The sequence below is a fragment of the Ptiloglossa arizonensis genome, chromosome 5 (genome assembly GCF_051014685.1).
Source record: "Ptiloglossa arizonensis isolate GNS036 chromosome 5, iyPtiAriz1_principal, whole genome shotgun sequence".
NCBI classification, from domain to species: Eukaryota; Metazoa; Arthropoda; class Insecta; order Hymenoptera; family Colletidae; genus Ptiloglossa; species Ptiloglossa arizonensis.
The window spans coordinates 14,041,177-14,068,222 of NC_135052.1; the positions used below are offsets into that span (position 1 = coordinate 14,041,177).

The 27,046-nt window shown below is 35.8% G+C and overlaps 4 protein-coding genes and 1 long non-coding RNA gene across 12 annotated transcripts in view; 2 read left to right on the forward strand and 3 right to left on the reverse strand.

The window, feature by feature from the left end:
* Window positions 1-2,185, reverse strand: part of LOC143146597 (uncharacterized) — a 14,529-nt gene extending 12,344 nt beyond the window's left edge. For 2 of the 4 annotated variants that reach the window (XM_076311037.1, XM_076311034.1), the window contains exons 1-3: window positions 2,066-2,185; window positions 1,477-1,674; window positions 77-191 (exon numbers count right to left, since the gene is read on the reverse strand). In XM_076311037.1, coding sequence (XP_076167152.1) covers window positions 77-155 — 79 coding nt within the window. In that variant the 5' untranslated portion in view covers window positions 156-191; window positions 1,477-1,674; window positions 2,066-2,185. Of the gene's footprint in view, window positions 1-76; window positions 192-946; window positions 1,138-1,303; window positions 1,675-2,065 lie in introns of those variants that run through there. The other 2 variants (XM_076311035.1, XM_076311036.1) reach the window with 2 other exon arrangements.
* LOC143146601 (uncharacterized) lies at window positions 1,054-1,456 on the forward strand. Its single transcript, XR_012992010.1, has 2 exons — window positions 1,054-1,262; window positions 1,346-1,456. It is a non-coding gene; the product is annotated as an uncharacterized LOC143146601 (long non-coding RNA).
* Window positions 1,652-3,437, forward strand: LOC143146600 (rhodanese domain-containing protein CG4456). 3 transcript variants are annotated; one of them, XM_076311043.1, is made up of 4 exons: window positions 1,652-1,799; window positions 2,636-2,839; window positions 2,941-3,103; window positions 3,181-3,437. In XM_076311043.1, exons 1-4 carry the CDS (start codon window positions 1,667-1,669, stop codon window positions 3,233-3,235), a joined length of 555 nt encoding a protein of 184 aa, XP_076167158.1. In that variant the 5' UTR covers window positions 1,652-1,666; the 3' UTR covers window positions 3,236-3,437. The 3 variants fall into 3 exon arrangements, with proteins under 3 accessions (XP_076167158.1, XP_076167159.1, XP_076167157.1); XM_076311044.1 differs by lacking the exon at window positions 1,652-1,799 and adding an exon at window positions 2,216-2,357 and having other exon boundaries at window positions 3,181-3,409; XM_076311042.1 differs by lacking the exon at window positions 1,652-1,799 and adding an exon at window positions 2,225-2,449 and having other exon boundaries at window positions 3,181-3,404.
* Window positions 3,208-5,025, reverse strand: LOC143146599 (uncharacterized). Its single transcript, XM_076311041.1, has 4 exons — window positions 4,876-5,025; window positions 4,643-4,727; window positions 4,045-4,433; window positions 3,208-3,722 (listed from the first exon to the last, which is right to left on the reverse strand). The coding sequence occupies exons 1-4, from the start codon at window positions 4,959-4,961 to the stop codon at window positions 3,545-3,547; spliced, it is 738 nt and encodes a 245-aa protein (XP_076167156.1). The 5' UTR covers window positions 4,962-5,025; the 3' UTR covers window positions 3,208-3,544.
* On the reverse strand, window positions 4,918-25,960 carry Nkd (NKD inhibitor of WNT signaling pathway naked cuticle). 3 transcript variants are annotated; one of them, XM_076311040.1, is made up of 6 exons: window positions 24,960-25,960; window positions 16,559-16,764; window positions 13,027-13,422; window positions 11,737-12,038; window positions 10,172-10,629; window positions 4,918-5,051 (listed from the first exon to the last, which is right to left on the reverse strand). In XM_076311040.1, the coding sequence occupies exons 1-6, from the start codon at window positions 25,036-25,038 to the stop codon at window positions 5,038-5,040; spliced, it is 1,455 nt and encodes a 484-aa protein (XP_076167155.1). In that variant the 5' UTR covers window positions 25,039-25,960; the 3' UTR covers window positions 4,918-5,037. The 3 variants fall into 3 exon arrangements, 2 of the variants coding, with proteins under 2 accessions (XP_076167155.1, XP_076167154.1); XR_012992009.1 differs by lacking the exon at window positions 4,918-5,051 and adding an exon at window positions 5,797-6,521 and having other exon boundaries at window positions 6,640-10,629; XM_076311039.1 differs by lacking the exon at window positions 4,918-5,051 and having other exon boundaries at window positions 5,797-10,629.
* Window positions 25,961-27,046: the final 1,086 nt, after the last annotated feature.

Here is a 27,046-nt window from a genome sequence, read left to right on the forward strand (position 1 = left end):
TTGCAACTTATGTATAATAAAACAAAATGAACATCTTAGAAAACTTATATTAATTCTGGTTTCTAAATGCCTCTACCTTGCATTGATAATTGCTTCCTTTGTATATTATTATTCGAAAAAGGCAAAAATCTGCTACCTTGTTGCAGAGAACTCATTTTCTTATTTTTTCATTTATGCCTTCTATATTTTATCTGAAAATATAGTATCAGAATTAATTTCAATAAATATGATATCTCTAGATACATATTCAATTGTATGAATAAATTAATACAAGTATCATTTAATATTTGTATCAACTGCATTATTTGTTTTCATTAAACCAAATAGTAAATAATAAATGGATGATTTTACTTCAAAATCTAAAAGTAGAAGTCAATGTCATAAAAGTAGAAATATAGTTTTATTTGAATTAATTTATTTAAAACTAACAAGAATATTATTTAAAATAAAAGTATTTCAAATATTATTTTAAATAGCAAATCACATAAATACGTATAGAATAATATTTTACATATGCATGTGAAATATCTGAATAGTAAAACAGTGAAATTAAAATATTTTAAAAGTCTATTAACCAGAATTGGGAAATATTGCAATTGAAAATTTATTTTATGGACCACTAACTTGAAAAATCTGTCTTATTTTACACATTAGCATGCCAAGGGCATAAAATGGATCTCTATTTTATTGACTTGCAAGGTAATAAGTAGCAAGAATAACAAAATGCACAACTGTTTTTAGATTGTAAATTCTTAAGAACTGCGTATATGTAAACTAGAATTAATTGATCAGATATGTGTATATTTCTTAAGTTTTCATATTGGAATTTAAAATATCATTTTACTTGCATTTATGTTAGCGTTTACTATTTAAAACAGTATTACAAATACTTTTATTTTAAACATTAGCTAGCTCTAATTTCAACCAACATCTAAAAACACTTCACCTCGAAACTCAGAGAAGGCGAACGAAAAGGATGCGAACAATTGCTCACAGATTATTCACTCTCACATCTCCGAACACTAAAAACCACTGGGAATGTAAACCTACTCATGCAACTCTTATTTGACACTACGCGGCATTCGAAAATGAGAAGCTGAGAGAGAATTATGTGGAGTCCGTGTTTGAGAAAGAGACGGTGATGTTCTAGTAATGGTAAAGCAGAGCACTCTGACAGAGGTGTCAACACTCTGGAATGTTGATAATCCGGAGATATTGAATTTTTCGTGGATGCGTAACATCGCAGCGGGAAAGTATTCGAGGTCTCACGAACCCAACTCATCGGTGTATGCTTATTACGAACCTGAGAAGGTAGCTTTTGCACGCAATCTTAATATTTTTGCAGCTTTCTGAACTTGAAGGACTGCATAAATAAACAAAAGAATATCCTCGATATGTACCCAACAAGGATTTTCACATGCCGCGTTATCAAATTGTAAACAGATGGCCATACAAGATTGTTCTCTGATTACTCACATTATGCGAAGGTACAAAAACGGGATGAGTGTCGTAATTATTTCGATAAATTAGTACACTTTACTGCTCCACGCACGAGAAATAAAAATTACTAGTTCCCGCATTCCTCATCAGGGTGCGACGTATACGAAAACGGGATACACTCTTCCTGACTCTGCTAAACTTTCCCAACTTTTTTCTTCGTCCGTAGATGATTCACTACAAAGCAATGCACGAAGAATATCATCCGTATACTTCTTTTTTTTTATGTCGCGTTACAATTAGCATAAAGATTTGTGCTTTTTTGTACAAATTGAACAAATGTATTTACATTTTAATCTTCAGTAAGAATTTTATGTCGAGTTCATTGTTTTTTCGACATATGACTGACCTATGTTATATACTTATTTCTATGATTGGCTTTTATTTCAACACTAATTCTTATTGCAAAGTAAACATTACTAATAACATAAGAATGCATACAATGTAAAATATTGCGTAACAATTTTCTTTCTCTTATTTCTGAATATAAATTCTTATGTTGCGTTCATTGATATGCTTTATTATCATTACTGATGAAAATCGAGACAAAACGATATCGTTATCTTACCTTTCACGCCATCAGAAAATATAAATTACGTATATGATAGCAACGTAATCATTCAGAAGGTTAAATATTAATAATATCACAATATCCTTAAAAGTAGTACTCTATTCAGAACGTAGCTTAACTTATAGCGCTTCCACATGTAGTACATAGAATTTAAATATTAAACAGTAGCCCTTTACGCAAGCAATTTTCGTTGCATAATTGTGTATGGACCAAAAGTGTCCGGTGCTCGTATACCGATTATGTCTTCCAACACAACCCGACAGTTTTGTAGATCTTTCATTTCTTTTAGGTCATTTCACTGTAACTCACGTATCGTACAGAAAACATTTGCGTATAATAATTTATTAAAACTTATATCACGTAAAATATTTCCTGTACATGGTAATGTTTTGAAATGTATTAAGCCTTTAATTTATCCATATTGTATGCAATTCTCAAAGTGCCAATTCAATATATTTTGATATAATTGTATTTTATAAAAAATATTAACAATGTTCACTTGCACTCAAATTTTTGTAAAAAGATTGATTCAGTACTTATTTTCTAATGATCTTATGATTTTTTTAGAACAAACAAATTTACGCTTCTCAATTTTAACATTTCTTAAAACTGATATTAATGAAATGTGTGAAGGCGATAAGAAAGACTTTAATATTTATTATAAAGATATTTTGGAAGCCCAGAATGATGATAGTATATTAATAATTGATGTTAGAGAGCAAAGTGAAATTGATGAAACTGGGAAATTACCAGGAAGTATTCATATACCAAGTATGTATTTATATATCAGAATACTTTGTTAGAGTATTGTTAAAATGTAACAGTATTATTCTATTACATATTTCATTATTAATAAAATTATATTATTGCAGTGGGAGATGTTTCAAATGTATTTCTGAATTTTTCTGAAAAAACCTTTAAGGAGAGATTTGATAAAGAGAAACCATCAAAAGAAACAAAAATCATACTAAGTTGCAGATCTGGTAAAAGAAGTGGTATGGTACAGGAAGAAATACAAAGACTCGGATATAAAAAGTACTAAACTTTCATAAATAAACTATTTATATATATTTTACAGTGTTTCTAACAAAACCATCTTATTTATGTTTTAGTGCATATAATTATATTGGAGGATGGTTAGATTGGGAAAGTAATCAAAAGGTATAGATTGTTTCTATAAAATAATCATTTCTTATGTATCTTGGCATTTTTACTAATAAATTGTTATTAATCACTCAAAACGCAAATTGTTTGTATCTATATTAATTAATAAGTATGTAGTAAATTGTATAATTAGAATATCGAGTCGTTGACGTTAGATTATGTCAGCTAATATAACATATATACATATACTTTAATAAATGTATACATTTGTATACATATAAATAATATTTGATCATTCGTGTAAAATTTTTATATACATTATATCATATTAGATGAAAATGGTCACTAATCGTTTTGTACAAACCAATTATATCATTTATTTTTTTGTTCCTGAGCTAATTTCTGATTAACCATTTCTCTAAATTGTCCCAAAATAAGATTCTCTCGTTTCTGTCGCTCTTCTTTACTAAACATGGCCAATGCTCGTTTCTCATCAGCAGAATAAATTTGATTTTCCTTACGAATACGGACAGCTTCCATTCGCCGATGTCTGTATAAAGCAAAAAATAATATTACATCTCTATATTAATCTTCATAATCTTGATAATTTCTAGTCTAGAAGAAGAGAGAGATGTTTTCTATTAACATGTTTGCTGCCAGGTTTTTGTATATTACACCTGCACATGTTGCAGGCATAATCCATTCAAATACTTTGATTTCTCCTTATGTTTTACTTTCATAATCCTAGCACTGTTTGAATGTCTTATTAAAATAAATTTTAAAATTTTAAATGACACAAGGAAGAATCTATTATAGCAACATTGTAGCGATCATGTTAAATAATTTTAATAAATCAGAGAAAAATATGTTACCTGCTGCCACTCATAACATAACCAACAGATTCGTATGAAGCAATTTCTTCTGATGTCAAACCAATTTCACCTCTTCTAGGTATACGCTTTCCTTCTGCAACATATGCAGCCATAGCAGCTCCTTCTCCTGGTAAAAGTGCTTTACCAAAGTCTTTAGCAGATAATGTCACATGTGGTTTCTGAACTGGCCCTAGTATACTTTCATCACCACTGTCATCTGAACTGGATCCTCTTTTAATTTTTGCTTTATCATTAGATCCATTTTTTTCTACCCATTCTAGTTCTTCGGAATCACTATCAGAACTACTATCTGATCTTTTCTTCTTTTTCTTACGCTTTTTCTTTTTCTCCTTTTTAGCTTTTTTCTCCTTTTTTAGTTTTTTACTTTTCTAAAAGAGACACAGTAATATATTAAAATAATCAAATTACAATATATATTTATATAAAAATTGATCAATGCAGAAGTAGAAGTGGCTATTTCAAATACCAAAGTTTAATACAATAAGAAAATCATAGAATGGTTAAGTAGTTTTTCCACAAATTTTGTAATTCATGTATGTATATCAAATTAAAGAAATATTAAAGTACATTTCTTTACCTTCTTTTTCATCTCATGTTTCCTTTTCCTGTCCTTCAAAATAATGCTATCCTTATATTTATGAAGCTCCTCATCTTCATCAGAACTGCATTTAAAATTCAACAATTATTATATACACACAATTCATGATAAAAAAAACTGTAATATATTTTAAATTATTAACATTAATATTAAATAAAATAATTTGAACAATGAAAATATAGAATCTAAGGATAAGCACTCTAATTTCTTACTCTTCTATTCGTGATGGCGATTTACCCCAAATTCTGTCAACACCACATAACCCAATTTGTTCCCTGTCTCGCCTTCGTGCGTCCATCGTAAACTTTTCTTCTTGTTTGCATACACATTCATGTCAGGAATTGGAGAACTTCAAGCTGATAACGCTATCTAGTTTAAATCACGCGTACTAAAGAGCGGTACATACAAATCCACTTTGTAAATTTCAAAAATTTGTAACTACACTATAAATTTTTAAGAATAAAAAATTATTAGTTTTATGAACAAAATGACCAAATTATAATACGTATAAAGCATAAAATTTGTACATTTTTGTCTTCCATTTTAATAGTTTCGGTATAAATTGGTTCAGGAGAAAGCTTAGAACTTACTAGTATGAATAAACAAAAAATATTTGTTACTTAACATTTGATTAAAAATATAATTTAAATGTGAAAACAAAATTAAAATTTTCTAAAAATGCATAGATTCATTGACAATTTAATTTGTATTTTGTTTAGTTTAAATTATTTAAATTAAAACCAAACTTTTTATGTTTCTCTGCAAGTACCATACACTTTTGCAGTAAGCTTTTTTTAATTGTTTGATCATTCTATTTTTTTTACTTAATGCAATTACTATCAGCTTTACACTAATGTAGGCATATAAATACTGAAGATATAATTTTATTTCATATCATCATATCATTATTTGTAACTAACATACGATTTGATATATTACATTGAGACTTACATTATCAAAAAAAAATTAAAGACAATCTAGATTAAATATACACTATATATTTCGTGTACTTTGCTAAAAATTGCATAGCATAACAGAAAGTTGATCAAAATAAGAATAGAAGAGAAAGAGGAATATGGGAGATGTTTTTGTTCATTGAAAGGTATGTATAGAAAAGTGAGAATAATTTCAAGACTTTATTGGTCTGTTTTATGAAACACTCTGTAGAAAAGGAATTCAAAGCGAATTCCAATAATGTAGTATCAAAATGTGTTTTAATAAATATCAATAAAAAATACATTACACAAAATATCTACAATGATTAGAAAGATCGATATAAAATTACATGTCTCAGGATGACATTGCCATCCAAGACTAAATGTACAAGTAGCAACTGTCGTCATCTCTAATCGCATTGTTAGTAATATCTATTGTAATTAATAAATATTATAATTATACTCTCCTCGTCGAGTCCTCGATACAAAAATATCCATAACATTTTCATTATTTAGATCTAAACATCATGCATTTCCGAATAATATAAAGGATACGTAGTTCATTAATATACCGTTAATGAAAAATTATTGTAACTGCATTAATATTGAATGATTCATTGGAATTCAAGGAAGTGTCTCGTAAACAAGATACAATAGTTAAATACTTGCATTAGTATCAGAGATATGACAAGGCACTCTTAACAAGTCCATCCTTTCTTTATTTCTTATAAAATCTTATCCGTGCTGAAAGTTAAGTCTCAAAAGGTGTGTATACATAATACTTCCTCCATCAACTTTTCCCATTACGCGTGCACTTCAATTTTACATATAATACCGCTCATAATTATTTCAAGAACTTTACATGCTGGAAGCAATAAGAATTGTATTTTTACATCTTAGCATTAGAAAGTTCCTACTATGACCTACAAAAAATGATACACATATCAATAATAAATTAAATAGCAAAAACAAATTATTCTTCTAATTATTAAAAAGCATCAATGTTAACTAGATCAAAAAAAATCAAGTTTCAATACTTACAACAACTGCGTCTGATATTAAGTTATATGTTATCGGGAAAACATGTTCAGGGCTACAAAATACAATTCCAAATAAGTAATGGGTAATATATTTTAAAACTCACGATTATAGAAATCACTGTAGACAGTGAATTCTAATTCAAAACCTTCCAATAAATTTTGAACCTTTATTTTATAGCCGATGTCAGAATACTAAAAGACATATTTGAGAACAAAGGTATTAATCCAAAATATAACTGTGTAACTGAAGCAAAGTTAGAATTCACTGTTCAAATAATTATGAGCGGTGCTGCACATAAGGGAGGAATATCAAATTTGTTCCAAACTTTATGATTAAAAGTTCATCTCCTCCTATACAATAAAATAGTACAATAGAACAATAATAATTCTACTTCATGATCACTTTTCTTATTTTCATTTCATTGTTTGTAAATCGCAAAATTGAGACAAGAATAAAAGTTAAAAAATAATATCATAAAGTTCGGATCAAATACGAATTTCACGATTGTGCCCTTAGAATTACATTATCTTAATACTTTCTTGTATTGTCGAGAAATATCGTATAAATACAACGAAAGGATCATTAACGTCATTACAGGGTAAACTATTGTATTCGTTGGAATATGAGAGCACCATTGATTTGTACTGCAATTTTTACGAGAATAACTTTTAATCGCAAATACTTGTAAAAATTACAGCGCTGAATATCCAAACAAGGAAAATATTGGATGATTATAAATCTCTTGATATATTTTAAACAATTATAATGCACATCTATTGCTTCAAATATACTTGCACTATTGCTACAATTTTATTGTAAAATTAATTATTGAAAATTAGTGGAACGAATACGTATTAATAAAAAGTTTTATTACATTACCATCGACAAGATTTAAAATAAAAATTCTACCGCAGAATAAATAAATTAAAATTTGAAAATGTGAGGTATATTAAACTCAGTGGACGAGTCTATAGTTGGGGCAAATTCAATTAACTGATCAAGGCTACTAAACCTTACTCCTACCACTTTTTGCTCTTTAACAAATATGACGGCAAACAAACAAACCGACACGGTGTGAAAGTAGGGCCAATTGCTTTTTCCACCTATTTTTTTTATCCCTCGAATAAGATTGTCGAAGATTCAATACATGATTTACCATAAAAAATTTCATAAATCTCGAAAGAGAATAATCGTATGACATTCCTTCAATTTCTCTAACAGACAAATTTCCATCATTGGAAATTATTTGAGTAATTGAAATAATTTTATTCACCAACGATTTTTGATAAATATCGTGTCAAGATTTTTCAAATCATCCAATGTTTTCCATATCTCAACTAAATGTTTATCTATGTCTTGCTTGTTTCACGATTCTGTGAAATAAATGCGTTCATTTGTCAAGTTACAAATGTTTCGAAAAAGTGTCCAAAGGAAATTCATGGAGATATTTTAGAACGTTTAGCGTCTATGAAAAAAGTCTGCAGGCACCTCTGCCTGAATTTCTTCAAATTTTCAGTAAGGAAGCTCAAGTTAAAAAAACATTTTATCACTTACACAAGTATACGGTTTTTTAGCTCGTCTATCGTTGAACATCACGAATCTAAAATATTTCGAGTTTTCGTGAATGTACATTTTACATACGTATACAAAGTTCTCACAAATTTTATTCGGATGTCGATATCCCAGGCAATTGTATAGCGATTACATTACTGTTACGCGCTAATACTGTTTTGTATAAAATGTCAATGTTTCTTACAAGTAGATCGAATAGATTGCATAATAAAACTTGCGTGTATATCGACCGATTTATAATAAAAAAATCGTCTGCAAAGAAAAAAAATGGATCCCCGTATTTTGTACTAACAACGAAAATAAAATAAAAAATTCATTTTTTGTGCATGATTATAATGTAATGAAATAATGTCTTCTGAAAATTATGACGCATAGCATGTGTACGAATGCAAACAAAATATCGAGTTACAATAATAAATTGTAAATTTGAAAATAACAATCTCGGTAGCTAGTATGCATTACAGTACAGTAACAGATCATTGGTAACGTCTTAGACCTTTTTTATAATATTATTAAAAAAAGATGAAAACACTCGGTCGTATTTTCAATTACTTTGGAGATCCGAAAAAAAAAGAAAATAAAATGGATCAGCCTATACCATATATTAAATAATTAACAACTCCTACAGGATAAGATGAACACGATTACACGTCTCAAGAATAAAACTTCTCGATATAAACTGCTCGTTTAAATGTCATCAACGACGTTTCAAAATGGCTCGCGTTCGCTCTTGTTATCGTTTCTAAAAATCAAACGATTTCATTTTGACCCAGCGTTGAGCGACTATATACGAACTGAGCTCAAAAATATCTTTTTTTTTTTAGAAAGAGCAAAGCGTGGCAGTGATTCTCAAACTGTGCATTACAAAAAATTTCTCAACCACTTTATCAGAACTTCTTATCATACATCAAACTGATATAAAAATAAGAAGTTATTTAAACTTTACAAAACTGAACAGTAAGGTTACAATAAACGCGGTATTTTTTAGCGCATGTGATTAACCAGTATTCGTATTTGGAATTAAAACACTATTTCGACAGGAACTCACCACATTTTAACAAACAAAAAAGTACAAATGGCTACGTAACAAAATGTAGCAAAATGTAGGAATAGATCAACAAACTAAACATAGTTTACTTTTTTGCTGGGCATATGGATGTTTAGAATTCATATTTCAATTATGTTACCCTCAACTGCTAGTAATGATTTGTTTAATTAAATACACAACACTTGTGTTAATGTCTAAATTAACCCGTATTGAAACTCAAATTGAAAAATCCATAAAAAAAATCCAATGAACATGAATTTGTGGCAACCTTATATGTGTCCAAAATGAAGAAGGTTGGAAAAGTACTTGTGTTTTGCCTAGATTCTACCATATTAAGTTACAATTGGTAAAACTTACAGATCAGATCCTACCTTGACCACATACGAGTATGTGAATACATTCGATGTTGGAAGAGAATTTTCTACATCTAAAAAATTGGTGCTGATCAAAGACGTGTAAATGACATTATTATAAAATTATTAATAAACTACTACACGTAGGTGTCGCCACAAATTGAACTCATTGATCTTGACCGTTCAACTTTCGTGCACTTTACCCAAAGTTTGTCTAAACACTGGGCCAAGATGCGCACAATTTCGGAAGATCATTTTAACCGATTCTACTTATAGTTTGCAAGAATATCTGGCGCTTCATCCTATCAGTCGAGGGTGTCGACGCTGCCCTTAAGATATCTCGATCTCTTCGTACGAAGACAAATGGATCAAACGAGAGCCTCGGTGTGATAATGATGATAGTGATGATGAATATGTTCGTGAACGTGTTTTCTCCCGGAGCTTGCGGCCGCGTTCTGCGAGAACTCTCGTTCCAGCCAACGAACCACTTGGACCATGGCCCTGGCCTGATCCTGTTCTCTGGTTGCGTGTTTCAGCTGATGCTTCTTACTCGACTTACCGCATTGTTGCGATTGACTGAATTGCGTTTCGTTACGCTGAGCATTATGATTGCTCGTCGGGGCCGGATTGACCGGATGCTGGGTATTCGGCAGCAGGTTACCAACGTTACGGTTCGCGTTGCCCGTGGTTTGCTGTTGGTCCGTGTAAACGTTCGGACTGATCACGGTGCGCGGCAGCACTTGCGGCTGAACGTAAGCCCGCGGCGGTTGCACCGTGGTATTGTTCCTCTGTAGCCCATACTGCGGCCGTGTTTTTCGTAAATTCCCCCGTGACTTCGCAGGTACCTTGGAGAAAGACGTGAAACCCTGAAGCTTTTCCCGCGTGGGCTTAACATACGCCATCGCTGCGGGTCGAGTCTCCGACGGTGAACGACAGTCTTGATTGTTGTGGTGGGTCGATGGCTCCACGTGTGGAGTTTGAGATGGAATGCGCGATTGTTCGTTCTGATGCCGTTTCCTGGGTGGGCAGCAAACATATACATGAATTTTTTATTCAATAAATTCGTTTGTAAAAGCTACAGGGTATCCTGCAAACCGTTCGACCAAAACATTTAAACTGGAAACTTTTGTAATATGCATATCGTAAGAATAATACGATTTGTTCGAAAGAAAAGGTAGAATTCGCGCTTATAATCGCGCACTATGAACGCGTTGCAACAATATGCAAGAGACAATACTATCGTCCTTATTGTTACATCGTATCTAATTGCGATTAGTTATCTATATTCTGTTATTGTATCCCAATAATGTCAAACAACGTTTACTTCGTAGTTTATTCGAATTCTAGAATTGTTCTAGAATGCGAATACAATGTTCGAGCTGCATTAACGTGCAATATCTGTAAATCGGAAAGAGAACATTTTTGGACCTATGTTTAAATAAAATTTGTTCCAGTGAAGTTTGGCCAAACAGTTGAGGTACACCCTATATAATAAGAAGATGTAACATTTATAATCGAATTAAACTCAGTTTTCTTAACTGTAAATCACGTCAGACACGACTTCCGCTCTTACGCCATGTTTGTTTGCTTCTCTGATGGAGAGACAGAGAACATGTGCCTGCAAGTTTGCGTGAAAAGACGATAGATGGAGCAGTGATGTAGAAAAATGGTAGAGAGGGTATAGCCCCACGGTGGCCTTGTGCAGCCAATTAAGTCTGATCAGACTATAGTTTCGTTAGGATACGAGTACGTACTACCATTGAGAAGTTTGGAAGCAATTTCAATGAGTTCTTTTGGAAACGTTAGATGCAATTACGAAACCTTGGAGAATTTAATATTTAATAAATTAATATCATCAAATGCTGAATATATAAATATACAATGTAAGAATTTTTTAAATACGGGCACATTTTATGTCCCACAAGTGTCTAACAAGGTTAGAGACAGATTAGACAGATCGAACAAATGAATGAAACGAAATACCAATTCTTTTACGTTTGTTTTGTAACGTAATTCGTTCGATTTTTGAGCCGATTTGAAATTCATTCTTTCTTTAAAGAGAAAGCGGGCCAGAGAAAGAGGAACAAAGCGATTTTCCACGCATTTTAAACGCATATGGCGTACCTTGACGTATGAAAACTGAGATTATTCTTTTCCATGTTCGCCTGAATAATTTCCAAGAGCTGTTGCCTTTGTAGGGCACCGCTGCGTTTTCGCTGATTAGTTGTGAGGAGAGGCGTCAAGGGGGAAACTGCGGGGGAAACATCGCTGTCATCGCTAATATCACCCTCGGAGCTATTGGAATAGGGCGATGGTAAATGAGGCAAGGGCCCCACCCTTCTGCGTAATTCCTCCTGCTTTATTCGATTCGTTCGCGCGTTTTCACCGTCATCCTCGCTGTGAGTATCCACTTCCTTTTGTTCGTTCTAAACAAGAAAAATGACGGACATTTTACCATTCAGCACTTTTAAATCGGCCGCTACCGGATCATTCAGCTACCGCAGCAAATTCTCGTGGAATTTATAGAACTAGACGTGAAACGTTCTACTCGACATTTAAACGATTCTACATTTGTTAAAATATATATCGTTGGCTTCTGTATATCACTGTCAAGTTATAATATATTCTCTAACGAATAATTTTATTTTTTCTGTTATGTTGACACCATATGTGCACGTTCAATTTTTAAGTCATTTTATATTATTGTAACATGAAAGCAATCACGAAAACATTGATTAATAATATTGACTGACTCTTTATTCGCCCAAATACGATAAAAAAATAGTTCTACTAAAAAAAAAAAAAGAAAAATGAAGGTAACATCAAAGTCTCTTGAAGCAATAACGTAACAAAAAAATTGTAATCGAATATCGCATACCCTCCTTCAAAATTAACAACTATTTCCAACGTAGAATTATTTCCCAGAGCAATACACCCGACACCCAAAAGCCTAGAACAATTTAACCCTATTTCTACCATGTGTTTAATACACCCCGAATATCAAAACATCACGAATAACCGAGTATAAGATATCTCACTCACGAATAGAACCAAAGGGACGATCCGCGAATTTTTGCTTTCTTTTCGCCTAGTACCTAAAGGGGGTCAATGTATCGACCAAACGTTATAATAAGAACCCCCGCGGGGAGCCGGTATTAATTAAAAACGAATAAAATTTCTCCCTCTGGGCGATAAATCATCCAACCCAAAAAATCGATAAATCCAATTTTAGCTTCTAGAATTGTCGAGTTACGAGAAATCCGGATAGGAGGAGAGGCGGGTGGGGCCCCCTTCTCTCCACCGAAAAAGAAAAAGAAGAAAAAGAAAGAAAGAAAGAAAGAAAAAGAAGAAAAAAAAAAAGGAAAAAGGAAAAACGAAACTCGAAACTTCGACCGAAAGGAACATCAATCTTACCTGGCAACGGTGTCGTGGCACTCTCCGCCTTCTAGGAACTCTGCGTAAACCGTGTGCGGCGGTGTGGGTCGTGGCATTGTTGCAGGACGCGTGCTTCAAATGGCAGCAGGACGAATTTCCGGAAAAGCTCGCCGCAGCCGGCTGAGAAGCGTTCGGACAGCCGGCTCGCGTCTGGCTGCCTCTCTGATCCGGCGACACCGTCAATTTCACCTTAATCGTCTTGCTGCCGCACGGAGGTACCTGGATGGAAGCGCCCAGGGTATCGTAAATGGTGGTGACCAAGCCAGCTATGTCGTCCTTTGTTATCTTCCCGTGGCCGTCGAAGTCGTACAGGGTGAACGAAAATTCTTGCCTCCTTCTGTCGCCCTCCGCCACCGACACGTCACACTCGAATTCCTGAACGAGAATAAATCAGGGTTAACACGAAGTTAAACTAATCGGTTTATAGTTCGAAGACAGTTGAACCTCGACGATTGCGCACCAAGAGCCCCGTTTGTTGCGTTACCACACAGAGTGGAAGGGATTTAACGAGCAGAGAGATGGAAAGAACGGTTAGCTAAGATATGCAACACTGGCTCGCGTTACGTGGGCAAACTTATCCTCAACGTTTGGAATTGTTAATAATAGTGAATTTCACGCTCTCTCTCCCTCTCAAGTTGTCGAAGATCTATTGCTTGTGACATTATTACGAGACGGTATGACGGCGACTGTATCGTACAAGCGAGCCTGCTTATTGGATCGGTTATTGGTCGTTGGTCTATAATCTGGTCGAAGAAAGAATAGAGACCTCCCGCTATTCGTCGAAGTAAGGAGAATTGTTTGCTTTCTCTGTTCAATCGTGAGATCGAACTCATCGGCAATGACGTCGAAACACGAACGTTAGTTTGTGAAAATTTGTCGAATAACGATCGAGTACAAAGCTTTCGTGCAATAATTGGGAGGAAGGGAAATTGTACAAAGTTTCTCAGATTATATTCGAGAGACTGTGGGAACTATGATTCGTGGAACTTCCTCTATCGATCGAGTCGTTTCTCTCATCGGTTCTATTGTAAAGTTCGATTACTTTCTCTATAGAAATCAATTATTACCTGTTCGCTGAAATCGATATCGGAATTACTGTAATTTTAAACGAGTCTGTTTATACTACATTGTGCCCCGGCGATTCATATCGTAAAATGTGTGCAACGCAAATATTTCGTATCGACCGTAAAAGGGTATAGATACCGGTTGCCGATTGCGCGTTCAATATCTCGGGCGAGACACTTTTCGTAAATTCAGTAACACGTGAACGCATCGTCGCTAGCCGCGACGCTGTTACTAAGATATCCATATATGGTAATGCATGATCACCACCGCCACACCCAATGCAGTCAATAAAACCATGGGGTCCGAACCGAGACGGTGAATTCGTTAATCAAAGTTAGAACCATAAACATCGTTTCCACCGTATCGTTATCCCGGTTTGAGTACATTTTCGACTTGATGTCGATAAACAAAGAAGTTACCGATAATCGCACGACGGATTTTAATCCCTTAACCGTTCTCGTATCGAACACCGCTGAACCTACACTCTCTCGTCCTACGAAACCACCAACGCAGGGCACGACACCACCTAGTTATTCTCGATTTCTTAGTATCGTGCTTCTAAATATATTCATGCAAAATTAATGGGGTATCTTTAGATTGTGGCTCGTAGAGTAAATCTAGACTATGTATATTTTCTCTATCTATAGTTGGGCCGGGAAAAGAATCAACTCGGTTGGCGGCGTATGTTTCTCGAACGAAAGTAGCTACTCTACTCTCTGCCTTACCTTCAATATCACAGACACCTCGAGGTAGTACAACAAATATTCGATGGTTCGAAAATAGTTTAATCCATAAACAATTAAATACTTCGACACAGGCGTGATCGAATCGTTCTATTCAAATTTTACCGATCGGTTATTTACAAGTAACGTATCTTTTACCATGTAATACAAATATAAACGAAGAATCAACCGTTCGGAATTTTTAGAAATATATAATAATGTTTGAAAAGATATCGTACGAAATATTAAAGCGAATATACTCCGCAACTATTATTCACGCAAAATAGCAACTCGGAAATGTAACAAGAAGTACCTCGAATAAAGAATAATAAGCGATAAATAATATTTCATCGAAACGATTATTTACATAAAACTTCCACTAAACGTTAAAACCCCGAGTATTCGAGCAAATCCTCTCGGGGTTGTAAAGCCCAAGAAATTAACCTCCGCGGTACGCCTTAATCCCTGCAATCGCTCGTTAAATGAATACGTGATAACAATTTCGGTGGGGTAAAGCGAGCAGTGTTTCACGAAATTATTACCGCGACGAATCGTAATAATTATTACTGTTACATTATCGGGTGTTTCGGAGCACAATTCTTAACGTTCCGATACAACACGATTAAGTGAACCTTTCCTTCGAAACGAGGACGGTGTTTTCGTAGCTAAGCGAACGTGGAAAATTTTTTTGGTAACGGCTGGTCGATTCTAAAAATTGACCGCGCCGTTTCTCTTCGCTAGGGTCGTCACGACCGTATTGTTCCGCGGACCAGAAGGTAGGCATCGGTGCATTAAAATTATTCTACGAATTTGAATTCTATGTACGACTTCGACCACGGATTTTTTCAATCTCAACGAGACTTGGTAAATTATTGGATCGTTCGGAAAGTCATTTCGTTTTTTTGGTAAGAATGAAACACGATTCTTTTAGAGCGAATAAACATTTGATTAAATTATATATTCTCCATTTTGGAAAACGAAATGACTCACCAAACGACCCAATATAATAGCTATCGCTTCGTTGGATGAAACCGTCATTATCCGAGAGACCAAGTCATCCTCCACAGAGACAAGTATCCAAATCCGTCTTTCCTCAATCCGATTAATATACCGTTTGAAACAATTACAGGATCACCTTTCCGAATAATATAGAAAAACCAAATAATCCGAGACGCAGGCATACAGGTTATTAAATTATTAAGTTTGCACGCGCGGCGTGTGCGGAAATTTGAGAGGCGGGTTTGTCGAGCATATTTACCGAACGCCCATAGGAGTTCAACGCATACATTACACCGACTTAACAACCCATAGGCGCCGCTTTCGATGAAACGAAGAAATTGATGATACCGCTCTGGAATATTCGTTTCGCGTTTCGTGTCAATGTTTTCGATCCTCCGATGCATCGAAAATTCGCGGTGAACAAACGTTATCGAACTGGAACACGTATTCTTGATACATGTAAAACAGATGCGTCGAAAAACTGTTGTACGAACGATGTAGAATTTAACGGTTAAATATAGAACGGTGCGTGTAATAGTTTCTAACGTAAACTAATACCCTGGCGAGCAGCAAAGACGCACGGTTAGGTGATCCTTTAATTATTTTGAACGGTATATCAGTACTTGGCTTATTTCCCATTTCTCGTTGGGTAACATTGCCCTCTTTATGTACCCTCCATTAGCGAGCATCAGCAATTGCTTTATTTCGTCACAATTTAATAATACCTCGAAACTGAGTTGCTTCGTCGTGCTAGCAGTCGGCTGCTCGTCATTTCCGGTCGCCGGCGTAGGGCTGGTGGAAGCGTCGACCGCGACCTGCGGCGCTTCCGTTTCTAGCAAAATTGGCTTGGATTCCGGTGGTGAACCGCTACAAGGTGCAGAGACACCGGCAAGAAGTTCCTCGGAGTCGCTGCCTTCCGTATTACCAACGACTGTAAGCAAAACAATTTTTTTTTTTTTCTTTTTTACCCTGCTGTTACAATGAATGAAAGATGATCGCCGCCTTCCGTGTTTACGACGACTGTAACCAAACAACTTTTAGCCTTGCAGCTGCCGCGAACGAAAGACCGCTTTACGGTTATGTTTACAAGTGAACAAACCATCGGGGGCAAATGGTACCACGGAGATAATCTCTTAATAGCCCTGAGCGAACAATTGATTTTAAAACGAGTACAACGAATTTACCACCCAATGTGTACCGATACGTATCGATCAATAACCCACGACCATCTCGTTAGGGTTTAGAGAACAAATGTTACGTCTAGTTGTTAACATTCGATGATAAATCTCATCTTATTCAAAATTCGAAATGTATATTTTATATTTGGAGATCATTTTATCATTTGGAAGTTGTAAAACCAATATTTCATTATTTCAATAACGCGTTTTGCAAAGTGGGGAACTTTTAACTTTCATCAGGGTACTTGATAAGGTTTGAAAATTATTTATCGTTTCAACTTGCAGCTTGATGTATAATTCTTTGTACATCGTGCTGAAAAATGACTGACATGTTACGACTAACATGTTCGTTTCTTGTTTTCAATTACTTTTGTTTACATTTTCAATACTAACAAAACTCACTCCCAATGCAGACGATCGTGAATCCATATTTCTTATCGTTTATCTTATTTGCGTTTATTAAGACTGTTTCGTTTAACGAGTTCTATCAACACCTAATGTTTACACCTACCAGTTCATTCGCATCCTGTATAGGTAGACGCTATTTTATTCGCATATTACAATACAAATATACACATTTGAAGTTTCGTATTAATGAAATAGCACAAAGGAGAAATCAGAGCCTTTAACATATTGATTGCCTAAATTCGATTTTACAAAATTTCCCCCAAGAATAGTTCTGAATTTTTTTTATTCATTTACACTTTCGATCCAACACCTTTATTTTGTCCAACTTGGCTAAAAATATACAGCGAAAACTCTCTTTACATATACAGCCACACTCTTAAACACTGTTCGATTTTGAATATTGTAGTTTAAAAAATGATACCGCGGTGTAACCGAAACTTTAGTGTCGTACGCACGATGTGGCAACAAATTGAAAAGTATAAAAGTACAAAAGAAAAAGATTCAAATTTGGTAAACGATACGGTGCCCGTTTTGTTCTCAGTTCCTCGTCGTTGGTAGTTTCGTTTCTAGCCTGAATTTCTCATCAAAGAGAATGAAACTGTTACCCGTGGCTGAGGGACACCATCCCTCGTAAACAAAAGTCGGAGTTTCAAAGGTATCAAAGTAACATCCGCCCCGGTAAAGACTATATTTATAGTCAGTTTCTGAGTGCCGCTCGGTACTTAAGTCATGGTGAGCGGAAAGTATTTCGGGACTATTTTGAAGGGGATGTAAAGTTCGAACGACCTGAAATAAACACAACAGATCGGCAAACCGATCTCGATCGCGTTTTCTACGCACCGTTAGAATCGGATCTATAGTTCGGATACCCAATTCCCATTAACGCGCCGATAACGAGAAACCGGAATCGTTTGAAAATTTCCGAAACGAGAACCCTACCGGTTGAAACATTGTCAAATATTCATTAAAGCCAGCCGTAACATTCGCAGTCAACGAATCGATGAACGCAGACGCGATTAAACCCCTAAATTACTGATAAAAGCGTCCTGTTTCATAATTACCGACCGGATTCCCCGCATAAAAGCGCAATTATCTTTAATGCATTCGCTCTATAACTCGCCCCGAAATTATTCACACCGCGCGACCGAATGAATTAACGAGAGTGTACCGAAAGGGACGGGACACGTCCATTTCCAACGTTTATTTCAGAAGGCATCGTGCACTCTCCGAGGAAGTGTGATGTATTCTTTAATGTGTCTGCATTACGCCGCGTTTACCTTTACCTAGAGAGACGGCGTGTAAAAGCGCGTTCCTACGAAACGAAACATTGAAAAGGAACCATTGCGCAACAACCGTACATGAAAGAGCATCTACGGGACACGATAAAACCCATCAAACGTTTCTAACGTTTAACCCTCAACAGGTACGGTGAGCTACAGGGTGTCCGAATTGCATCGAGCTATGTATATTCATTTGATCGCGTACCACGAAATGTTTTTCGTATAAAAGTTTATCGTTTTTTTTTTTTGTTTTGTTTTGTTTTAGGAACGCTACACAGAGGACATGAATTTTTCATATATAGAAAGAGTAGCTTCGAGAGTGATGGGCACAATGAATTGCATTTAAGCGAGATGGTACGTGATCGTTTAGTCAATTAATGGAACAACTTTTAACGAGTGTATTAGTATCTCGAGTATAGTGTGATTTTGAGAAATTATTAAAATTGGAAGAAAATTTACAATTCAAAATTTCATTGAATTGGACTTCGAACGAAATTTAGTGGCTAGTTTAAATTATTATATAAAAGAAATTAACGAAAATGTGATAAAACACGATTGTTAACTTAACGGAAGAATCGTTGTTCTGATAAATGGTGCTGCAGCGGCTATAGAATTAATATCGGAAAGAAAATAATTTGAATCTTACATTTTACTTTATTTCCAGCTCATATTTTTCTCTCCTATACCTTTCTATAATCTTATAATACAAAGATAATTATCAATTGTAATTTTTATTCTTTAATAGTACTTTGATATTACCTGCATCGTTGAGAAATAATAACACTGAAGTGATTGAATCTACAGAATTTGATTTCATATTGAAAGCAATGACATTGAGATAAGCTTGTGTTTATTTACATCGGTATGTATTCTATGAAGAAGTTGCTTATCGGAGATAACGATTCGAAGAAGATATTAGATAAGATTTGTGAAACGGTTTCTTCGTTTTATCTTGCAAATTTTTCAAGATCGTACAACATATGATATGGTTAAATACATCTGGTTCGAATGAACTATTTTTATTTACCATAAGAAAGATGTAAATTTCATTTTCTTCAAAAAGAAAGTTAAAGAGTATTTATCGCGAAATTTTATTTCAATGATATTTCCTGTGAGATATCCATTCATAGATTAAAATATGAATCACTCTGTATGTATACAGGGTGATCATTTAAATGAAAAACCTAAATATCGGTTACTTGTGTATATAAAAAGAAAATATTCAAGATAGTTAAACTGTCCAAAAAGATAAACATAAAAATGAAATAAAAATGTTCGCTATTGTTATTTTTTTTTTTCAAAATTACAAATTCATTTTTTTGTACGGAACCATCCGTATATGATTTTGTATCCTTATAGATCATAAAGAAAAAACAAATTCGCTTTTTATTAATTTTAAAGAAAGTGGTTAAAAATAGAAGTTTGTAAACCGCTCAAAACAAAGGATGCGTCTATGAACAAATGAATCACACAACAGGGGAAGAAGTAATATTTCGTATTGAATTCAAAAATGTTAAATGGTTAAAGGAATCGATTTTCGTAGATTTGTGGCGACGAGTGTATCGAGAATTTCCTGACGACCATCTAAAACGGTAAAGTATGTCGTCGGGATTATCCCAACACTCGTCCACAAAAGGTTAATTATGGTAGTAGCGAATGAGGGAAGGAAAAGAGGTCTTGTGTGTTCGGTCGAAGTCTTTTAGTACTCATCAGCAATGTTTACCTAGTAAACCGTACGTCAGACTCGTGGATACGATGTTAGATATTTTTATATGTGAGAATTTGGTGTTAATCGAGAATATAAAGCAGTGGTTTCCAAACTTTCCGTTAGACGTTGCTGCTAAAAAAAAAGGAGAGAGAATCTCTGTTCCAGAAATTTGTATAATAAATAAAAAATTTTCACTACGGTTAATTCAACGAACATCGAATATAAAACATTATTTAAAGAAAATATCCAGTAAAATCAAATGTTTACAAAACGCTTTCATTAATGAATATATAATATTTCAACGATGCAACTAACGGAAATAAAAATATACGACCCACTGAGAAAACAGGATGAATCATTTTTTCTCCACCCTGTTAATTAAGTATTAACATCGAAATTTTATCACATAACTTTTCAATTTGCTTCTATGTAACGATAACGGAAAATTTTTCGAATTTGATAACGAAGGAATTAAGGTTCGTATATTACGTACTTTACTTTATCATAATTAACTGAACGATGAATAATACGAAATACAGTATCGGTACGAAAAGTAGTGTTGGTGTTTCTTCTGTAGACTATTTTTAACAAAAGTTTGTCACTACTGAGTAGCTTATACGAAAACAGACTTTTACTTGTAACTCACGAGGACTAAATATAGTTTAGAACAGAAATAAACTGCCTGCAATTAGTAAACTGCCTACTGACTACTCACTATTAAATCTCAATATAGACGCGTTAAGAGGCTTTTGTAGTACGGTTGAGGATGATACAGTTCCAGAATTAGAAATTTACGTTCGGGGCACGATTTAGATATTTACATTCGGTGCACGATTTAACGATTACTGACTACTAAATGTAAATAAATCGGGTTCTTAAAAATGATTTACAGTAGAAACGAGGACGATACAATGTTAGATTTGAAATTGTGCTGTAAAACGAGAGTTAAATTCGCACATTTACCGATCGGTGTACTCAATATTTATATTGTATTTTTTCTCTTTTCTGATCAATTATATTTTCAAGAATTTCTATTCCGATTAATTAAAGTCGATAAATAGAAATTTTCATTCGATGATTCAAGAAGGTCCGAACCCTGAATTTAAATGTTTGATGTTCTAAAGTCGATTTGCAAGAGGGGTCAATGTATTATAGAACAAAGATTAAGAATTTGTACTTTGGCGCGTGATTCAATAGCAAATGTACACGATGACACAGAGGAAATTTAAAAAAATATTTACCTTAAAGAAAAATATACAACCCCTGATACTGAACCGTGATTCATGGTCAGTGTGCGATCGTTATCAGTGGACTTTGACAGAGTTGTAATTTATCCAACGACTCATGAATTTTTGTACGACCCTGATTATATATATTTATTTACGTAACAAAATGGTTTAATAATCAACATTATATTTTTGCGTAACCACTTGTCGTGTAAGAAGGTTTTGAGAATATAAACATTTTTATACTCAAAAATATATGTTTCTAAAATTACCCGAGTAATGCAAGAAACTTGAGAATTTCGTGTAATTTGAATATCAGAAACCATCTTAGCAAATCGAACCATTCGAATAATTTAAACAACTCGAATACTCGAAGACGGTACCGCCAAAGAAATTCAGGGACTTATTCGAGTTGTTCGAATTACTCGAACGGGTCGAATCCTCTCGTATTTGGCCAAACAAATCGAAATTAGCCGTACTTTCTCGAGCAACTCGAATTACCCGAAATATTTCTCGGTTAACCGAACATTCGAGTCGCTTCGATTCGATAAAACGAGTTTCACTCGACCCAAGTTTCGAATGCTCGAATATTTAGAGCGCTCGGGCACCTTCTACCTTCTACACGTTTCCCTCTGCGATCGCCGACCAGGTCTCTTCGAGTCGAAACGCTTCGCCTTTATCTTAATTCGCGCGATACATCATTAAGTCCATACAGGGTGATTCCAGTAAAATATATACTTAAAAACATCGGCATCAAAGGGACCGCGGAGCAACGATAATTAGCGATACGGAACGCGTAATAAACGAAGCCGACCGCTAATTTCAATTATTCAAGGCAAAAGAAACGAAAAAAAAAAAAATGAAGAAAAAAAAAAACACCGCAAAGAAGAGAAAAAGGCGGATAATCGTATCTGCATAAAGAAACGGACGCATATCCGTGTATAATGATACCTGCCGTGTGGTAATTACGCCCGTAACTCTTTCGTGGGGTGAGCGTTAAAAACCCAAGACACCGAGCGCGCCAGAGAGAGTAAAAAGGAGACAGAGAGAAAGGGGGAGGCAGGAAGAGAATGAGAGAGCAGAGGTGTGATACGCGTGTGTGCGTGTATAAAGAGAAGGGTGTAAGGAGAGAAGAGAGAAAAATGAGAAAGCGAGGAGAGAAAGCGAAGAAGGAGAATATAGAAGTGAGGTTCTTTGCTCGATACCGAAGGAATAGAGAATGGCCGCGGACGCCTTCTATCTAACCACCGAACTAATGTGTGTAACGAACTCGCAAGGTCTCGATAATTAAACTCCACCCCCGGTACGTGAGTTTACGAGGGCGCGCGCGCGTGCGCGCACGCACGTATGTTTGCGTGTGCGCCGGTGCGTGCATGCACGCGTGTACGTGTGTGTACCGTACCGCTTTTGCGCCCTCTCGAAGGAAAAGCAAAGGGGGAGCAGGACAAACGGCTTCTTCTTTGTAAATCACCCCTTTCTGTTTGCTCGCTCGTAACTTTTATCATTTGCCGGCGCAACAGCTTTCCCCCGTATGAAAATTTGCCCCGGCCGACGGCGCAATGAGAAAGCACCCATAAAGAGCGTAAGAGCGGAGATCAGACGCGCTTCAAAGCGGGATTCACGCTAGACGGGCAGGGATTGTTGAATAATTCGACGGGTTTTATTGTTTGCGGTGAAGTATCGGCAGGGAAAATGCGACGTTACTTGCCTTTGGGCGACTCGAATATTTAATATAATTTGTTCATCCCGTAATGTTTGTTCTTGTAGGTTTTTCGATATTTTTTAGAACTTTTAAACGGAAGAAGTTTCCAAAGGACATCGTTGGCATTGTTTATACGCAGAAACTATCGGTGGATTAAAATTTATTGTTAATTTTTACAAGTATAATTTTTCTCGGTAAATAGTACGAAAGTGTTTGTCAAAGAATTGTTTTGCAATCGAGAATTCTATTTTGAAAAATTCTCTTTTGAAATTTCAGAATTTAGAGCGTTAATATAATTTTAAAGGTACTTTTTACGTAATACCGTACCGAGAGACGATCATTCTACATATATGATTATTTAAATATTTTAAATATTTATTTTATACAATATACCTAATTATTGAAATTCCAGTAAATATCGAGAAATTGAAAACACTATAATGCCAACCAAAACTTAGATGGATTAAGATATTTGGAATTCTGGATCACAGCTAACTAGAAGTGCGTTTTATTTTTACCCTTCCCCTTAGTGTTGACGCAGTACATCGCTATGTTTGGTCCACTGAAGTAGATTTGGAAGTATATATTAAAAATCACGCATCGGGGGCGTGTTGATTCACCTTTGTACATCTGATAAACTTTTACTCCTCTTTAGCTAAAAACTTATCAACGGAACAGAGATTTTTCTCTCGAAAATTATCTTCTTTTTAAAATGAGATTCAGTTTACAAACTATCCCGCATAGACATATTTATATATCCTCTTGGCTCGATGAAACGGTAAAATGATTAATTGACCCTTTCTGTTAGGCTAACGGACAGATCTTACAATGTTGCGTAGTGGAATCTTGTTAAATTTGCTTTGCACCGTCTGATCGTTCACAGATACTGGGGGTTTTAATTTATTAAACGATCGTTTTCGCATAACGATAAAGTAATTATTTTCTGATAAAGCAATGAAATACTTAAATAAGTACCAGAGATTAAATACCGTTAAATGAAAAATATAATTGAATAATATAAATCGTTTACTTCGATTTAAAATATTTTGTTACTAGTTCTACTAGTGAAGGTGTTACAAAATTTAATATAGTTACAACTGTAAAAAGATTGCGTGAAAAAAATAGAATTTCTGTAATTTCACCGACGGTGAGATTATTTGAGACGCCAACGATGGATTTGTTGAGAACAACAAAGTCCGATATTTTATCTAGCGTTAAAGTACCGAAAATATTTGGCAATTTAAAAAAAAGGGGAGAAATGTTGAAACGCCATAAACATTGTTGTTGGGATATAAAAACAATAACATACGCAACCCAATAGATCGACCAGTAAGAAAAATGCAAGTGTGACGTAACACCACGTGGGATCCACTTCTGTCATACTGCAGCAGCATCATCCAGGAACACGCACGGCGCGTCTCACAGCTCGGGCAAAATATCACGCCTATAACCGGATTGTCCGGACAATCCGTATACGGAATATCTCGATCTATCGTACACCGTGATTTCAACGCAAACATCGATACAAGCATGTGCATATAACAAAAAACATATGAGACGAAAAGAGGGAAGAGAAATGGAGAGAAAGAGAGCACCGAGAGAGAGAGACATTAGAGAAGCTTACCAGAAAAGGGTCTGTAGCCAGCGAAGAACCTTGCCCGCCACCACTTTACCAATCCGGTAGCCATGAGACCCTCATGCATCCACAAACGCTGCGCACACTTTCCTTCCAGGTTTCTTGTTTCGTCACTTTTCTTGTTTTTGTTTTTTTTCCTTTTAATGTTTGGAAACACGCCGACGTATAAATTCTTCCTGGTCCTTTGCGTCGCGACAAGAGCCGAACACTAATCAAGATTCCGCTCTGTCACCGTTGAAAATGCACGGTTCACCTGATTCGATCATTCGTACGTCGATAACGTTGTACTATTTTCTCCGTGGTATTCACGGTTCACCGTATCACTGCTAGAAACTGGAAAACAAACACACTCCCGCGAACGTCATGCTCTCCTGGTGATACTCGTTCGACATCGGATGACACGGTACTCGACGTGTGCGACACGTACGGATACGAATAACACGTGTTCCACAGCAGCAGCGTTTGCCTGGGAGCGACCAGTCTGCGCCCAGTCGCCTTACTTTCTATCTTCCATTTATCGTCGTTTCGAGGAAGGGACGAAACGTGCGTGTTCGCATGCTCGCCCCCTGTCACCGAATTTAGTAACACGCACAGCTGTGGCCCCGGAACAAACACTCGGTCGAATTTAATCCAGGTAAGAGCGTAAGAGAAAGAAACGCGGCCGACGAGAAGGGTCGGTCACACGACATCGCTCGACTCGTGGCCCGACTACGACTACGGACGATCGTTCTTGCCTAAACCACGTTCCCCGTAATTCCCTTTCCCCTTCCATAGGGCGCTGCGTCGTCACAGTGCCGAGTCGTGGATACATGGGCCCTGAAGGTAGGAGGCGCGGCTCGAAACCTCCGATTCACGCTCTTTCTGTCCGTCTCTCTTTCACCCCCTCCCTTTGCCGCTTTTTCGTCAGCCTCTCTCTTTTCTTCCTTGAGGTTCGTTTCCTTTTCTCTTTCTACTCTCTCTAGCATCGCTGTCCATCTCTCTCGTTTACCCTATCTCCTTCTGCTCACCGTAATTCCACCTCTCTCGCTCGTGTTTTTCGCCTCCTTCCTTCTCGATGATTCTATCCTATTCTCCGCGTTCCCTCTTCCTTCTCGTTGCGTCTCACTTTCCTCTTTTTCTACACGTTCTCTTCCCCCTTCTCGAACTATCTTTTTCCTTCCTTCGCCCTTGCCTTCGCGCCCGTTCTGTCATACTACCACGCGTATACTTTCCTTTTCTCCTACTCTTCTCTCCTTCCTTTTTGTCCAGCGAAGGTCTATGAGAGCGCCGAAGAAGGACAGCTTCGCACGGCTGGTGGGGTTTTAAAGGAAGCCGATGATGGTTCAACGTGGTCTACGACGACACTAAATGTCGGCGCTGCGATGTCGAATGGCATGTGTAAGAAGGAATCGGGCTCCTAAGGATTTCGATTATCGCAGCCGCAAACAAACCGTGGCCGGATTTTTGCGCCGATCACGCGGACATTGCCCCGATTCGCTTCCAGAGAAAGTTGCTTTTAAGGATTCGGAAAAACGGGGCTTCTTTTGAAAGGACCCGACGCCGAATCGTCACTCTAAAGCAAAATCGTCACTTTGTCGAAATCTTCGTAGGAATCCCGTAATTCGTCGGAATGATGCACGACCAGCTACTGCACTCTCCGTCGCGGCAAACCGAAAGCATCGAATAATGACTTGGAACGTTCCTCGTAGTTTTTCTAGATCCGCGTCCATTTTTCTTCCGTTCTAGAAATAATGGCAACACTTTATGGGATACGTAAAAAACAATTTAGGCATAAGAGTCATTCCGTACCATGAAAATATTTCCATGAACGGTGTTCAAACAGTGGAATTTCCGTAATGAAAAAAAAAAAATTGGAATCTGGAACTTTGAGTAGACCCAAGTTCATTCCGGTAAGTACATTCAAATCTTAATAACCGTGCGACTTTGTTTAATTCGCCCACTTGTGCTTTAAAAATTAAAAAATTTTGATAACTAATGAACGTCAATCTTAAAAAGCATTTTCCTATGAAATTAATTTTTTAACCAGAACTGTCTAAATCCGAGCTTGAATATTCCTCTACTTGAGAAAATAATTT